This window comes from Sander lucioperca, chromosome 5 (assembly GCF_008315115.2).
Source record: "Sander lucioperca isolate FBNREF2018 chromosome 5, SLUC_FBN_1.2, whole genome shotgun sequence".
In the NCBI taxonomy this organism is placed as follows: domain Eukaryota; kingdom Metazoa; phylum Chordata; class Actinopteri; order Perciformes; family Percidae; genus Sander; species Sander lucioperca.
Genome location: NC_050177.1, coordinates 19,115,116 through 19,133,369, shown reverse-complemented (window position 1 = coordinate 19,133,369; position 18,254 = coordinate 19,115,116). Strand labels below are relative to the sequence as shown.

The 18,254-nt window shown below is 39.1% G+C and overlaps 1 protein-coding gene across 3 annotated transcripts in view; it reads right to left on the bottom strand.

Annotated features, from left to right (window-relative positions):
* The window catches only part of cntn5 (contactin 5), a 138,732-nt gene that overhangs the window by 72,679 nt on the left and 47,799 nt on the right, over positions 1–18,254 (bottom strand). For all 3 annotated transcript variants that reach the window (XM_036001227.1, XM_031297540.2, XM_031297542.2), the window contains exons 3-5: positions 8,307–8,513; positions 1,784–1,907; positions 1,501–1,676 (exon numbers count right to left, since the gene is read on the bottom strand). In XM_036001227.1, the coding sequence (XP_035857120.1) occupies positions 1,501–1,676; positions 1,784–1,907; positions 8,307–8,513 (507 nt within the window). The remainder of the gene's footprint in view (positions 1–1,500; positions 1,677–1,783; positions 1,908–8,306; positions 8,514–18,254) is intronic.

The window sequence follows — 18,254 nt, the reverse complement described above, 5'->3', positions numbered from 1 at the left end:
TTTCGTATGCTTGAAATCCGAAATGTTACCATATCGGCGGCTCAGTTTTAGTTTTCTTTGAGACTGCCATATATCGTCTCCTAGTAAACAAACACAACGTGTGCCGTTCCCCCTCCCGCCTCTACTGAAATGTGATCTCTTTCATAGCGCCGCTTGGCTGTCAGGGACACTAGCATCTTCGTTAGTGTGTTTGTTTATTAACAAACATACCATTATGTTAAACACGTTGTCATATTGCTTATTACCAGTGTTAGGCAAGCTACTTAACTCCCTTTACCTATTATAAAGATTAGTGAGCTAAGCTACCAGTTATTCCACATTAAATTAAGCTTTACTACACTGAAGCTAATGTTAGCCCCCAAAGAAATGTAGCAAAGCTAAGCTAGATCAACATGGCAAAAGTAGTTCACTACGTCACAGCTATTTTTTTTTTTTTTTTTTTTTTTATAAAAGCATGTACACGACATACACGTCTGTGTTTGGCGGTAGCGTCAGTGATCCTCAGCAGTTTTATTTCAGACCGCAGTAGAAAGATCTGCTCCGCTCGAGCTTCAGAAATGCTCTGGATAATGTAGCTTGTGTGGACACTACTGCACTACTTCATAATCAATATGGGAGCTAAGCTACTGAAAAGCTATTTGTTTCAGAAAACAGCGATGCTATTGAAAAGTAAAAAGTAAAACTAATGCTACTGCCCAACACTGGTTGCAATACAAGTGTGATTTAGTGCCGTGACGGCATCGGCACAGGTTGCTAATGTAGGCTACTTTTTCATTTGCCAGAAGGCGTCACAGTGACAAATGCCGGTGCAACCGGTTAGCATAAAATAAAATACACCGGAACGGACCAGTGACACTGGAAATTGACCTAACTCTACCCATAACAACAAATGAGACCATGTACTCTACCTTGTAGCCACATTTCAGAAAGTGAGAACGGTAAGCTCCCTGTAGACATGCCAATAAGGCAATTATGGCCATTGCTCCTGAGGAAACTGCAGAGAAAACCAACAATGCATTTTCCTTTTGAGCCCAGTGCCCCTGGTCTCTCTGTGTGTGCTGCCTTAGCCTGTGATGATGTTTTGGAGTTAGGCCAGGGGATTACTGGGGGAAGAAATGCACTTTTTGTTCTCATTTACCATTGAGACATGGCATTAAAGGACACATACCCTGTTAGCAGTGCAACTCAACAGTATCAGATGGAGCCGGTGGGAACTAAACTCAGCAACAAAACCTTACTGTAAACAGCGTAGTGTTTATTTACCCCTGCAACCAAACAGGTTTATTTTAACTCAGAGAGACAAAGAGCTTGTAGCTAATTATTTGCTTCGTATGAGAGCCATGTTCCTAACCCCCCTAAGTCTAACAGACTAAAATGTACATTTGCCAACACATACATACAGAACTACATGCTATTTTATAGAGCATATCAAATATATTATTAGACCTTGTGTATGTAGAATTGTACACGTCTGAATAAATAAATAAAAAGTCTACTCACATGCAAACTGCAAAAGAGCTTCTCGACCTAGGACGGTCCCAAAGCTGTTCTCTGCTTTACACTGGTACTTCCCATAGTCAGTGATCTCACTTGCATTGGTAATAATTAAGTTTCCATCAATGAGGCTATAGCGATAGTCTGCCTCTGCATCCACTTCTGAACCATTGATGTACCAACTGAAAAACACAAGAACAGGAGATTGTGATATATTTGTGATGAATGGCACGCTAATGAGCTGTGAAAATAGAACTGCAATTAGGAGACAGACAAATATATGTCATACCTGTATGTGGGTGGTGGATTCCCGTGTGCTTCACAGTGCATCACCACTTTCTTTTCATCAGAATCCAAAGGAGAAATAACATCGTCTGGCTCATGGATAAAAACAGGCCCAAACTCTTCACTTTCTACGAGGAAAAAAAAAGAAATAAAGACAAGGATGATTGCAATTACAATATCACAACATGAGCGCCACTCCGTTTTAACATCCAATTACTTTTTCTATCATTCCCCAGTTTGGTTAGAGTAAATGCATATTTCCAACCAATCTCTGATATAGGAAACAAGAGACAAGGAAGATGCACAGCTCCATACTGAGATGGCATTATAAACAACCAAATAGAATGTAACCATATCTAGCATGACATTCTGCAGCAGACAACAGTTTGTTTTAACAGGTGATGACACTATTGTGATACATTGTAATTCCTCAAAGCCTGCCTCCTAATTTGTTTTAACCGACAACGCTTGGAGAAGAATAGTTAAAATGTGGAAACATTACAATATAATAGATATTAAAATCAATAATAAAATACACATCAAAATAATTAAATTAACCACTACATTTAAGGACAAGAATGAATAGTTGAAAAATAATAATGTAATCGGATTTATGAGAAAGATGCAGTGAACAATAACGTTTTTAGCCCTGATTTAAATGAGCTAACCGTTTGAGCAGACCAGGTTTTCAGGGACTTTGTTCCACAGGTGAGGAACGTAATAACTGAATGCTGCTTTACATTGTTTGGTCCTAGTTCTGGGAACACACAACAAACCTGACCCAGACGATCTGAGGGGTCTGGTCATTTTACACGGGCTCGGGCCAGGCTCGGGCTTGCGCTCCAGGTTGCGTGGTAAATGAGTGGTCAGGTGATGCGTTTCGATTAGCGCAAAAATGGATGCTAAAGAACTGAAACAGAGGCTGCCCTCTGGAGGACTTATTTTATTTCTTTGTTCCTACTTCCAAGTGGCCTATAGCCTACGTTAGTCATGAATAAATGATGTTAAAAAATGTATAAATGACTCATTCTTCACGAAAGACAAAAGAGCTGTGTGCGTGCAGCCTCTTTTTTTTTTCTCTCTTTTTTTTTCTCTCCCTTTTCCGCCGAGTGGTGCGTGTGCCCGCTCGCGGTGTGAAGCGCATGTCCGCGCTATTCTCCAACATGCACTCTAATCACTGCTGAGAGATGGCCTTTTGTACAGTCGGGCTGTGTTCGGGCTTTAAAAAGCTGTCAATCAAAATGTACTTGTCGGGCTCAGGCCGAATTCTGTCAGGCTCGGTCCTTTTCGGGCCGAACTTTTAAGGCCCGATTACAGCTCTAGTCTGGATGCATCACAGGACACCAACAAATCTAGCATGTATTTTGGTCCATGACCAGTCAGCGCTTTATAAAGAAGAAATAACACCTTCTTACGTTAGATATGATCCTTTGTGAGGATACAGTTAACCTGGTTGGACATGATTCACGTTTAGAAATGTCACACCTTTAAACTCAACCTTGAAGCTATCATCTAATTACTTTTAATTTACTTTTATCTTTTGGGCTCGCTGCTGTTTGCCTTGAGGGCCAAGTGATGAGCGAACAATGCTGTTAACATGAGTGTTAACACACTGGGTCTTAGCTTTGCAGTAATATTCCTTGGCCTGGTTTGGGAGTGAACACATCTGCTCTCTCTGTGGCTTGTTTTCCACTAGAACCCAAATTCACATTTTACATTAAAGCAAATATGTTCGAACAATGCTTTCCAGTGGTAAACAACAACCGCTTCTCATTCGTCTAATTCCATCCTTTTACAGAATAATTGGACCACCTTACCACTGAAACTTGACAATTCTTTATTGGTCAGGGAGGGAATGTTACAAGAACACAATCTTTCCTTTTTTTTGTCAGTCATCCAACATTGTTTCAATCCTCCTAATAGTGTGTGGCAGGCCTCTATTTTCTTTTTTATAACAAGCTCAACAAGCACAATTACATGAAATAAAATAAGCCTGTGGTAAAATTCCCCCATCTGGGACTCAGACATTGGTCAATTCTGGCCAACTACTGCTCTTATCTTTGGGCATTAATATTACTCATAGCGTCTACAGTATGAGGGGTTGGCTCAGTGACTTCCCCTTATTTTGTTCTTTTTGGCTGGGATCTCCAACCCCTTTTTTCTTTTGATTATTTAAGAAGTAATTTTAGAGCGTTTTTGTTTGTTTAGAGAGGCCGTAACAATAGCATAGTGCAGGTATCCCAAATTATTTTAAATAAATACATTTGACATTTGGAGCACTGATGATCTGTCATTCAAGCCACAGGTTGCCATTAATTGCAAAGGGAGTGCTGCCAAACTTTGTTGTTTTTGTGGCTGGAAGGATTGGCTGCCCTTGGGCCACAGATGGGAATAGGGAGTTGGCAATAACCATTACAAGTGAAGAGGCTTTAATGGCAATGTATTGACAAATATTATTAATACAAATACCCAGATCTACATAAATCACGGACATATAATTGAAAGATGTGTTACAATATCATTAGGACAGAATAAATAACACTACTGTGGAGAGTACCACAGTTGAGATTAGACAAGCAAGTAGCTCCAAGGCATGATTAAATAACCAAAAAAATAACTTTAAATGAGAAAAAGATTTAAAAATTAAAATAATGAGATTTCCTCAGTGCCTAGCAACAAACTAGTTAAAGTGGCTAATGGCATGCAGCCAGAGGATTTGTTACAGCATGTTGCACTTGAAAATACTGTAAAAAGTGACATTGGGATATTTATGTTTTTTGCAGTAAGTTTGCCAATATAATGTAAAATTTGTGAAATGCTATTTAATACATACAGTGCAAGTATGACTATGACTTAGCCATGCTGTTTCTTGATCTAAGCTGCTCCTGTTGGTGATTTAAAATGGCTCACATATAAGACTTGAACTCTCCTCGACACAAACACGCCCACATAGCGATATGCCTGCTGGACAAGTATTTTCTCCCTGACAGTCCCTGTTGCAATTCTGTTTTGTTCCTTCAGAGTGCTCTACTCTTTGATCTAGCCTTCTGTTAACACAGAAGTGATGCACTTATTGTAGAAGGTTTCTGAGGTATACTGCGTCTCAGGATCACAGACCCTACAGAAGACGGCTGAATCCTGTGCTCGTCAGAAGAACTGTTTCTCTATGAGATAATGGATTTATGAAGAATATAAGCCCAGTAAACAGATAGTTAATGATGTGCTGTGTTTGTCACGGCACCATACAGCAGCTGAACGTCTGACAGTATGTAGATATTCATGTTCTTTGTTTATGAGACGCATTTAGGTTTGGTTGACATTATATTTGATCAGGTGCATAAATAATACAACAAGTCACCAGTCTTGAGTACTTCTCACTATTTAGGTGCTGATGATGATCTGATGACAAACAAAGAATCATGGCTTTATTTTCTCAGGGTATGTATAATCTCACTAACCCTTTGTCAGCAATTTACTGCTCTACAGGGAAATAAAGCTTTTGAAATAACACCCTAATCAGTGGAGGAAAATGAGCCGATATTAAGTTGTAAACCTTGCTGTGCATATGAAGCAAAGCAATTCAGTGTTTTTTCTAGCGCTAACAAATAGCACTGGATTTCTACATTTCTCTATACAGCTCTCTGTCTCTCCATGCATATACAGTACAGTTCATAAATAACACAATACAAGTGTGCTCCATCTGCCGCTGTTTAGCTTGTGGAGTGGGCCACGATGTATGATCAAATAATTTCTATTCCAAAGGAAACAATACGTTTTCAGTTGAAATGAGGAACGAGTTCAGGTACTACCAAGGCCCAGCAGAGCATCACCAGGGAAGATACCAAATGTCTGCTAATGTCATTAACTGCTAAGAACTATACTTCATTGAATATGATGACGTCTAGTTCCACTTTGTTACATTTTCCAATTCATTTATTTACTCGGGAGATGAAGCGTAAAAAAATGGGCAACAAGTCCCCTAATGTTCATCTGATGTGACTGTAAACACCCTCAAAATAAGGCTGAAAGTTTATTGTTTAATTTTAAATCCAGTGTACTGGAGCACAAAGCCAATCTCTCCTGACTGCACTGTACTCCCCATACTAGCTTTATTTTATCTATTTATTGTAAAGTTTGTGGATTTGCGCTCTGCATCCCTACGCACCATGTCACTTTAACCTGACATCTGTCACTCTAGCCTCCTGGACTGTCATCCAGGTATGTGGTGAGCGGTGTGCCCTATATATATATATGTTCTATGTCTTTTTTGTGTCTTTGTTGATGTCCTGTCATGGGCACAGTGAAGCAAATCCCTAGCAACTTGCACCGAGTTGTATGGCAATAAATTATTGAATCTTGAATCTTCCGTTTTGCAGTTGTATCTGATCTAAATCAGTAATAACTTACAGTATACTGCTGAGAGCCATAGGGAAACGCTAAGCTTTCTGCAGATGACAGGTGAAACTAACTGATAGATTGACATCAAAATAGTTAATAAATGGACAGCTGAAGCACAGACTTCTTATTAGGGATAGTCACTGTGGTATAAGCACAGAGGTGTCCCAACATGTACAGTAATTAAACAGCATTGACAAAGTTACTTGTAAATTTCACCTTGTTGCTTAATTACTGGAGCTGTGTCCACCTATATGTGTCCAATATATTTTGTGATTATTTTAAAAAAAAAGAGTTGGATGAAGAAATGAAATGAAAATGAAAAAAACTGATTTCAGTGCTCAATGACATATGTTCTGTGTTTGTGTGTGTGTGTGTGTGTGTGTGTGTGTGTGTGTGTGTGTGTGAAATACACACACATCTACTCAAGCATAGAAGTTGTATAAATCACTCAACTTCAAGTGCCATGGCCATCTGTCAGTCACAGAGCCCAAAAAAGCAATATTCCCTTTAAGCCACCAAAGGTGTATTACTTTTTGGCATCCATTTCATCCACTGAACATCAATCCAGCGCAATGGTATAATGGTGTTGTCACCACTGACAATGGAGAGACATTACTCTCACCTTGGTAATAGATATGTAAGTCATTTTATGGCTACATAGTGATAATGCTGTCAGAAAGTAAAAAAGACTGACACAGAGGCACAAAGAAAAAAATAGGGAATGACTGAAACAGAAAAGAGGCACACACAAAAAAACAAAAAAAAAACAGAAAGAAAAAGATTTTTTTAATTTTCTGCCTGTTTTAATGTGACTAACTCATTACTCCCAAAGATCCTTTCTGCCAATTCAGCAGCTACTTCAGATTTCCATTACGATAATTAAGCACTCCAGATGCAATAAGCATGATGTGATTAATCATATATCCAAGCATCAATGTGTCATTATATCATCTAGAATCACTCATACTGTAAGTCAGGATGTAAGCAAGTGACCCATGTAGATTTATGACAGTGTGTTTCCATGCTGTGTTGGGGATATTAAATCTTCCCTTCTGACAAAGATATCCATCATATCTATAGTTTCTATACTGACAGGAACACAGAGAGCTGGATATTGCCATGATCCCACTTCAATTTCACAAAGGGCATGACCCTGGTCACTGCAGACCGTGCACAGTGATGATGGATAGGTGAAATTCATTTCCAGACCCAATCTAAACAGGCAGAAGGCCTGCACATATAACGTGAGACCAGAGATGGCAGACTGTTGGCACAGAGCACAGATAGCAGAGTGCATTCACACCAATCAAGTTTGGAGTAGGTTTTTTTCTTTTTCAACTCTGGGGTGCCCACTCTTTTATTTTGGCTCAGTTTTGGCAGGTAGGAACAATGTCATCTGAACTCATGTGAAACTCGCACTAAGACTACCTGAAAAAATTCAGGTCAGAGTCCTGTATCATGTGTGTACAAGGCAGTCCGTCAGACAGGGACATTACACAAAAATGCAACGCTCTCTTGGCAGAAGGAGGCAGATGCTGAGCAGAGTAGCAGAACAAACCTAGAATGCATTTCCTAAAGTCTGCAGAAAATACATGTACTGTTGAAAAAACATGGGCATAGTATCTGTGATGTACTAGATTTCTGAAGAAAAATCCACAACCAGGCAACACAGTGTATCAATTCCTCTTTAAGCCTAATATCCACTTAACGGAACAATAATTTTCCACAAAAATGCGAAGCTCTCTTGGCAGAAGGAGCCAGATGCTGACATTTGATAGCAAACAATAAACAATAACAACAATAACTCGTCACAAAATTAACCGAAGGCAAACCACTCTTTACAGATAATCACATTCAGCTTCCTCTTCCCGTTCTCTTAAATAAACAGTGGGCAAATTATGCCAGTAAGTGTTCACTATCCTTTGCTAAAGCTGCGAATGAAATATATGCAGGAAGACAGGAAGTTTCTAAATTGTACTATTAGTGAGTTATTTGTGAGGTTGCTTTACATTTATGCACAATGTGTTTGTAAGTGTGAATGAACTTTAACAAACCAAAAAACTAAACTTTTTTTTTCTTTCAGACAAGAGCAAACAAAGTGTGGGGATGGAGCACACCATTAGGTTTACCTTCACTCCTGTAGTCCTCCTGAGAGCTGAGCAGACTCAGGGCTGACAAGGGATGACCGGAGAAAGCGGGCCAGTCAGTAGTCACCAGCCCACCACTGTGGTGTTGTCGAGGTCTGCTGCGCGAATTGAGCACTGACGAGCTGTCTGCTTTCATTCGTAACACGGCTGCATATGATATAGGCCGTGCTGCAACAGCTCTTGCAAAGTCTGGGGAAAAAAAGGTGAAACACAGTGAGGAGTTACATCACAAAAACTGTAACTTTATTATGTACGTACACACATCTAGCGCATGTCTGTTCGTCCTGGGAGAAGGATCTGCTCTCTGCTGCCCTTCCTGAGATTTCTTCCATTTTTTTCCCCATTAAACATTTGTTCCTTACCGAAGCGAGGGTCTACGGTATGTGTCCAGTGGCACAGTGCCACTGACAAGCAAAGGCAACAGGCTACACCCTCAGACAACTGCGATGGCTGCACCTGATTGGACGAACGCTTCACTCGTGGGGCTGTCTGCTCGTGGATTTTAAAACAGACCAATATGGTGGCTCGTTTGGCTATTTTTGCTTAGTTTATGACAATAGTTCACATTTGTTTCTGAAAACATTTTTCGTGAGAAATAACATGTGCAGTCGCTGAATCTGTCTTTATTTCAGATCTACAACGGTCAGTTTAAAATATTTTCGTGAGTTTTGCACAAAGTAGCCTGGACGTCAACTTTTTGCATATGAGGAGCGGGCAACTCGATGCCCCGTCACCCGAATGTCGCGCGGGGCTACCAGAATGCACTGCCCGACTGCTTACATCGACATGGGAAGCTTGGAAATTACGCTGCCTGTGGACACGCACAAGGTGTCGCATGTTGTACAGATTGTAAAGCCACTTGGCAGATTTATGATTTGTGATATTGGGCTGTATAAATAAACTTGACTTGACTATAGTCATAAGTGAGTGAACTGCTGTATCTGCTACTCAAAAGTGACAACAATTTGGACTGAAAAACAATGTCTTGGATAAATATTTGGAAAAGTATCTTCAATTATTCCAGTCAAATCAAAGAGAGAAAGAATACAAATATGTCTGTAATCTATAGTATTATTCTGTGTTATCCTCCTCTATAAAACGGATGAGCATGCATAAGTTTTCCATGCTACTGTATGAGGAATAATTTGCAACAAACTAGTGTTCTACAAGACAGGAATCTTGCTGAACAGAAACAAAGAGTAGAGACAGCAGAATAAGGAGGTGTCACCATTCAGAGACAGGTCTGAGCAGAATAGCAGGAAAAACCTAGAATGCATTTCCTTTCCTCATATACTAGATGTCTGAAGAAAAATCCACAACCAGGCATCAATTCTACTTTATCCCTAATATCTACAGAAAAATCTATTTCCAAATCATCCCCAAGAAGTGAAATTACCAATAAATACCCTAACTTCTTATGTGAAAACCTCTTTATTCTCTATTCCTAATACGATGTTAGGAGTCTTTCCCCTTTGGCTTCCAACCAAGTCAGTCTTTTTCTGGAGCATCTAGCATATACAGTAGTCACCATTAAAAGGTACTGTGTAAAGGCGCTTACGATGCCTTAGGTGAAAAAATGCACTTCTTACAAGCTACAACAGATACTCTGCATTATTCTGAAAATCGCAGTCATCAAAGTCTCAAACTGAATGGTGTAAGTGAAACAGAACAGGAGAGAAACAGCTTCGTTTAGAGTAAAAGAGTCCATGGAGCTTCAGAATAATATCCTCTCTGAAATGTAAACTACACTTGAGGCTGTCACTAGTCATTGCTGTCACTGTATTCTCCTATGACTTTCTTTTGAGGAATTCAATCCACTTTATGTAGGGTAATGTGCCAATGTGTTGTCTTTTTTGGTACTATAAATGTAACAAGTCGATATTTCACACACAATCAATACATATTTTATAAAGCAACTGTACAATACAGCTAAAACAAAAAGCTGAAATTACTGATGATGTGGAACCATTTCTGTTCGGATATAATGCTTAAAGAAAAATGCTAAGGCCTAGAAGCTTTAAACTCAGCAAGAGTCTAATCAGAGTTCTGCAAAGGGGGGCTGGAGTGTTTTGCACTACATGATAAAGTGCTATAAAAGAACTGAACAAAACTGAGAAATAATTACGTGCCCCTGGGGACTTGTCGGCTGCAGAAATACTCCTATCTACAAATGGAGAGCGGGCAATTACTGTATTACATATTGTGGGCAGAAGCAGAATATGGAACTCCATTTGAAATTAAAGGTATTGTGAGTTTGAAAGTTGATAAGCAAAGCAATTAGTAGTTGGTTGGTAGTAAGTTAAATACATATCTGGATGAGAATCAGCTCAGTTGAGTGTAAACCACATTACCACTGCTGATGCCCACGGTTGGCTAAACAATGCAGAGCCTTCCACTATTTCCTTTGACAGCTGGATGCATCGCTGAATGCCACCTGAATCATAACATGTAGATGTATGAGTAGATGTATCAGCATATTTTGTGATGTCCAACATTCATTTATCTCAAATTTGAAGATGCTGAACAAAGGTTTTGCAGAATGTTTGGTTTCCTTATATCTAATTAGTCTGTGTATTTAGTGATTTATGACATTTCTCAAAAGCCATGTTTTTAAAGTATGTTATTTAACAAAAATAACTTGGTTTAATGCGTCTTTATTGTAGCTATTGTTCTCCTTTTGGATAGGTTTACTGATTTGTCAACGTGTACTTTTTTCATCACAATTGCTGTTGTCACAATTTTTATTTATGTATTTATCTTTTGGCAATGTAGACTTCCCGAGCATTATTAGCCTCTAAGGCAATAGCCAGTTTTGTCCCTCATTTAGGTCCATTTGTTGAGGATTTTTGAAAATGTACAGTAAATTACAGCAGCAAAATAACAGAGGGTTAGAAAAATGATACATTCTCACAAACGATACTCCAAATTCAACCAAAGTGTCAGTTGCCAACTTGCCTCTGTCTGATGGTGTCGCCATATTTTGCAGAGAATGGGGGAGGTAACAAGGTTATTGATTGAACATAATAAATGTGATGCAAGCTATATCTTGTTTAGTTTAATTTAATTTAACCAATATTGAGAAGTGAACATGGTGACCAAGGTTTGGCTATGTGTATCATCAAGGAAGGAATGATTAATCATGGTGAATTAATATTTAATTGTTAAATATTTATTGTCCTCCATATTTAAAACAAATTTTCCAGGGCTGCCATGCACATCTGGATTGTGGGGCTTACACCAGTCCCACTAATCATCCTGTTTCTCACACAGCAGCTGTCCACTGGACTTTAGTCAGTTTAATGCACCCATGTATAATGCCTGAACTGAACCAAAAAAAGGTCAAATTGCATAACATCATCACTGCATGCGTCTTTGATATATTTATATTTATATTTATACGTATATCTTGTAGGTTTGACCCCGAATAGTTGAGTATTCGATCTAAGGAGCCTGATTTGACTGCCAATCTCACGGTCGAATCGTCACAGTGTCTGAAAATGTGCTTATGAAACAAAGGATCAGTCCATCGGCCCATACAGGGGTGCTAAATGTTTGATGTTACAAAGGACTGCTTGGTTTTTCCCCAAATCAGAAGTGCCGGCAGTACTGGTGGGTACTGGTGAGTACCGGCCCATTTCAGGCACTGTGAATATGTGAGCATCTCTCTCCAGTGTGGTTGAGGAAAGCAGTGAGAGGTGACAAGGAAACAGCTTGTCATAATATAAGTAGATCCATTTCAAAGATGACAGCTGCACTGACTGCATTTAGTCAAGGTTTAAAATACCAAAAGGATCATTTCTCTTAGAGTACTAAATGGGAGATGTAAACATGCCACATAATCTCAATGCCAGTTGGCATACTTCTGTCGTGGTAATAAATTTTAATATAAGTGCATTTATTAGATAACATTATTGATTGATAATGATTATGCCATTGTGAATGTGGTTAAACTGTACAGTAACAAATGGAAATCAAAGACTTACTTGTATCAATACAAATAAATTTGTTTTCTAATTAAATGATTGCACCCTGAATCAAACTCAAATTGATACCTGGAGATGCCCAGCCCAAAGCAATACTGGACACAGAGAAGTAAATTGGATAAAATAGTGGAGGCTCAAACTAAAAAACGTAGCAATAACACACTGGGATGCAGCATTAAAGCAATCTCTTTTTGCAGATTTAGACCGGGCCAAAGCCATAATGAATCTACAGGAGTATTTAGTGTATATATTTTAGTGCATATGTGACATAATCTAAGCAATTGATCCAAGCTTTAATGTTCTGTAATATGATAATGGCTATAGTGTCAGAGAGGGGTTGATTTGACTCAGTGATAGTTTTCAAAGATGTATTTTTGAGGTGCTGCTTAATTGTACATGTGTGTTCATATAATATTTAAAAAAAGGTATTTCTAATATTCTTTCCATCCCCTATTACTTAAAGGTGCTGTAGGTAGGATTGTGAAGATCCAGGACTTAGCCAAAGAATTTGAACCGACAACTTCTCAGACCCTCCCCCCCTTTCTGCTAAAGCCCAAACGGTCTCCTAAGCCCCTCCCCCCACAAGGGAGAATGAATGCATGTGCATGAGCAGTGATTGACACGCAGTTAGACACCCTCCCTGGCCCTGAATGAAGGATCTGAACAGGGAGCGGTGGATTTTTGTAAATTACACTACAGGCTGTAGGTAGTGCCAGAGAAGCTGGATTATTTGTTTTCTAATTACCTGCTTCATGTAGTTGTACTAAAACATAAGGTCAGTTTCAGCAAATATGACAGAAAGTTAGTTTTATAAGTCTTACTTACTGCATCTTTAATATTAATACAGAATTCCTGTAGGCTTATCTTAATGTGTCTTAATGTCATTGGAGATGAAAGGTGTTTTATTGGATTATACTTGATGTAGCTTTCTACTTGATGGGTGTCCCTACAGTGAAAAGGCAATAACAAATATTGACTACAATGATGATCCAAATTTAAGAAACTGGTCATTTTGATGGATTTTTGTGATATAACATCAAATTGTGAATAAATATGAATATATTTTTGGTTGAGTATGGTTTTGTCAATGACAATACTCAAAAGTAAAAGCATTTCAGTGTGCACGCAACATATGTTAATGTAATCCATGAGGGAATATTGAAGAAAAATATAGAATTTTAAGTGGTAATGGACTTTTATTCCCATTTGTGGATAAATAACAAATATAATAAGTCAATTATTTTATACTGTACGTGTTACACATTGTACATGGATATTCTGTCAATAAGAGCCTGTACATTTTGCACATTGTTCTGTCAAACTGCAAGTTATAAAAGGTAAATTTCCTTTTCCCTGGAAAATAACATTCCAGACTGGGGCTAAACCCTGTCTCTTTTGTTTGTTTGACTCCTGAAGCCGACAGGCACTTGCTCTTGTCAGCTGTTACCTTCATCTGATAAAAGCAATGACCCTTGCAGACCCTACTGATCCCTATCTTTCAGAGGGTGCAAAATCAGACACACTCATTGTTGTAGAAAGGGCTGCACCTGCTGCATTTAGGGAGCTCTAGAGCAATGCCATCGGTGATCGTTTCAGGTCTCAGCACCACCTTTCATGATAACATCACCAAAGGAGACAAGGGCCATTTTATACTTGAACAAAGAACAAAAAGCCAAACGTTCCTGTTGTACCTTGTCCTTATTATCATACGTATGTTAGACTGTAGGTTTACTTCAGTGGACATGACATTTTTGGTATACTATAGAAATTCAGCATTAAATAAAGTCCAGGTTTTCATGAAGTTTGACCAACTGAGGAGACTTACTTGTCTTTGAAACAAGGTGAGGCTAAGGGAAGATGACATGTTTTAAGTGAACAGAGGGCAGACCTGGGGAAACAGTGAGGAACTCATCTTCTTGGATTAGATCTACTTGTATAACCCAATGACCTGGGTTGGCACAGCACAGGGGACAACGTGCGAGTCTTTGGCTTGCAGCCCCTGGATGACCGTGGTGCTAAAAATTAATTAGAATAACATAATGTAAGTAGGTGAGACGCTCATGGGGACTCAAGTAGATAGACATGATTAGCCATAGCCTGTAAGATTAATGAAGACCTTCACAGGGAGATTATATTGACTGAAGCTGATTATGCTTGAGACCATTTATTCAGCGGAATATCATTACAGATAGAACAATCCATACATCATATGCAACCTCACCTCACCTCCTATCCCGGCAGACTACTTACTAAAACCCCATCTTTTTTCCTGATGCTTGGTGTACTATGGAAATTTTATGAGTTGCTTCAACCTGGCCAGATTAACGATGACACTGCAGTATGATGTATGGTATTAGGTTGTCATGCCTCTTGATGGGAAGACTGGGAGTCTCTATCCAGCATGCTCTGTTACCGATATTCATTCTTTAAATGCAATGCCCATATTGGAGGTGAGACATAATTTGACAGTGACATGACGCAAAATTGGATGTCACACGTTTTTCTGTATCTAAAATATTAAAGTGCTCATATTACGCTCATTTCAGCTTCATACTTGTATTTAGAGGTTATTTCAAAATAGGTTTGCATGGTTTAATTTTCCAAAAAACACATATTTTTGTTGTACTGCATATTAGGGTTGGGTACCAAACCCTGTACTTTTACCAGTACCGACTGAATCAAGTCGGTATTACAGAGTATTGGCTCGCGTAAAATCAAACGGTGTCAAATTTCAGTACCTGAGAGCGCGTAAGCGCAAGCTTATCTGTCCTCTCTGCATGTTGACAGAGAGCAGAGCTCCGACACACACAAACACACACACACACACACACACGCGTGCACGCGCAGAGGTGCAGATGGAGCAAACTACGTCGGCTCTGCAGTTTTGTTGAAGTCACAGTGAGTCACGGCAATGCCGATAAAGTGGTTTCAAGTGTGGTTACACTTTTTCAAAACTTCACGCAGACACCATTCACTGTGATATGATATTAACGGCGAGCCGAAAGCAGTCGCTGTGCTGTTGACGTTACACTTCGTGTGAGACAAACAGGCAAAACAGTGGTTTCTATGCCCTGGGGACTGACTGACAGACTGAAGGCAACTTTATTTCTATAGCACCTTTCAGCAACAAGGCAATTCAAAGTGTTTTGCATGAAACATTAAAGAACAATTAAAAACGGTCATGATAAAAATAAAACATACAAGAATAACAGTTGAATAATTATTCAATTTAATAGGTTGTAGGGACGGGTTTGGGAGGAGAGAGGGAGTGGTTTTATTTTTATTTAATTTCTGTCGGTGTAAAATATTCTAAATAAATAACATAATGTTCTAAGTAAATAGGATAAATAGGTTTGGAATTATTTTACAACTGAAATAATTTGTTTGTAATTACAGAGGGAAAGTACCGAAAAAAGTACCGTTGGGTACCGGGAACCGAATTTCAGGTACTGGTATCGGTACTGATATTGGTTCAGATGCGAAAGGTACCCAACCCTACTGCACATTGCTGCAGCTCCTCTTTTCACCCTGTGTGTTGAGCTTTCTGTTTTAGCTACAGAGTGAGGCATCTCACTTCTGTTCCATCTTTGTTGGGAGTCGCACATGCACATTAGACTACTAGCCAGTCAGAAGCAGAGTATGAGGGCGTGCCATGCTAGCAGCTAGGCAAGCATAACGTCTGTTACAAAGTGACGCACGTTTGTCACAGAAGTAAAAGCTGCACTACAATAGAGCTGTTTGGAGCATTTTGTGAACGGTGTTTTCTGTTGGAGATGGTAAGTCCCTTTGGGGTGGACTTTGGGCTTTTTCACTTTATAAACCTATAACGTGCACAAAAAAGATATAGAACACAATAAAGGAAAGGGAAAATGCCAAAAAGCATAATATGAGCACTTTAAGCAAACGACAACAACCTTTTGTAACTGACTTAAGGCTATGTGGAGCATGATAGCAAGACTAGAGCTGCAAAGATTAATTGATTCATTTATTGGTTGTCAACTATTGAATGAATCGCCAACTATTTTGATAATCGATTAATCTGTTTGAGTCATTTTTTATGTTTGTCAATTGTGAATATTGTTTAGTTTCTTTCTAGTTTCTTCACTCCTCTGTGAGTTGTGGACAAAACAAGACATTTGAGGACGTCATCTTGGGCTTTGGGGAACACTGATCCACATTTTCCACCATTTTCTGACATTTTATAACAAACAACTAATCGAGAAAATAATCAAATATGAAATTAATGAAAATAATCGTTAGTTGCAGCCCTAAGCAAGACTACATTTTAACAAGCTTTGCCGTCAGCACATGGGCTCAATGTAGATCGGTGTACTCTGAAATGCCAAAATTAAAATCCCCAGGTACTGATTGTAGTTTTGTTCACTGTACACAACACATTTAATTGAAGAGTTGAATGTTGACCCCAACTTCTCATGCTTACAGAAATCAACTATTACTTTTTTTTCCTTTCCTTTTTTCATTTTCTTGTCTCAAGTTGTAAGTGTAAGAGAGGTTGTCACAGCTCAGGTTCACCTGCCAGTTGGAACAATGTCAATTAGTCCCTGATGGTGGGACCCAAATATAAATCCCAAAGTGTGTGTATTTGTACACACAAATATAATAACCTGCAGCTATGCATTGTTGTTTCAGGTATTCACTATGTTATTTTGGGTACTGGGATGCTAGGGCATTAACCTCTCTTGCTTGGGAGTGACTTTTAACAAAGCTCTGTATTTTAATGTTTAAAGGTAGCATATACATTGGCAGCAATATATTCATTTCATGGTCAAGCTATGTAGTGTGTAGTGCATGCAGATACTGATCCATTTCCCCGTACGCAACCATATTTCTGGTGCATGACTCTTTTGCCCTTGGTGAAAATGACTTCATGCTTCACTTATACAGCACTACACATATATATTCCCAGCAACACACATTTAATATTGAGATAACTCAGAGTTAGTTGGATTACCATTCCACACTTAACACTCCAAGCAACAATGTATTTCAATTTGGGAGGGGGGGGGGGGGGCATCATGCCTGCCCAGCCCACTTTTAAACATGAAAGAAATCTAATTGTGCTGCCCTCTCTGCTACTGCATGATTTTAATATCTATGGAATGAATGAGGACTGGGCAGTGGAGACAGGTACAGAGGAAAATAAAATAGAACAGGGGAACAGATGTCTTCAAAGTGAGCGTTTTTCAGAATATTGAGAGAGAACAGTAGCTCAATAATCCATTACACAAGCCATCCTTTCAAAAGTACCATAATAGACAAAGACTGCTTCACACCTCTGGGAGTGACTGATCAAGGCTCGTGTTGCTGATATTACTGAAAACTAGTCTGAAGTGCGACATTTTTACTAAAACTTGACATATTTCTGACAGTTGTGAGCTCTTAAAGCATACTCGGCTCTAAGCGCTGTTTTTTTGGAAAACCTCAACTTTTACCTATGCTCCAACATTAGTAGCAATTGTTGTTTGGTAAAATGAACAATTCTCCCTAAAAAACAATCCACAGACATCCGTCAACATTGTGGCGTCAACATGTGCTGTTGCCACCATCGGCCAACCGATTAAACGGTCGATCACTAGTCTCTGGTCCGCCACGGAGATGCCACCATCCCCAGCCCCACCCCCATTGGAGGTGGTAAGTCTCCCAGCGGCGGGGTGTACAACAAACCCCTTTCCCCCAGGTGCTAAAAACATCCGAGAGGGGACACTGACATGTAAAACACATTGTTATATTGTGGTTTTAGCTGCTGGCTAATGTAACCTTGCTTGCTCGCTAACCAATCAGTTACCACCACAAATATAATTAAATTTTTTATGTGGGAAACACTGCTGCTATTTCATTAGAATGATATGACAGGAATAAATGTTACTAAGTGTAACGTAAAAAATAATAATAGATAAACTCATCCTTAAACAGATACATTTTAATC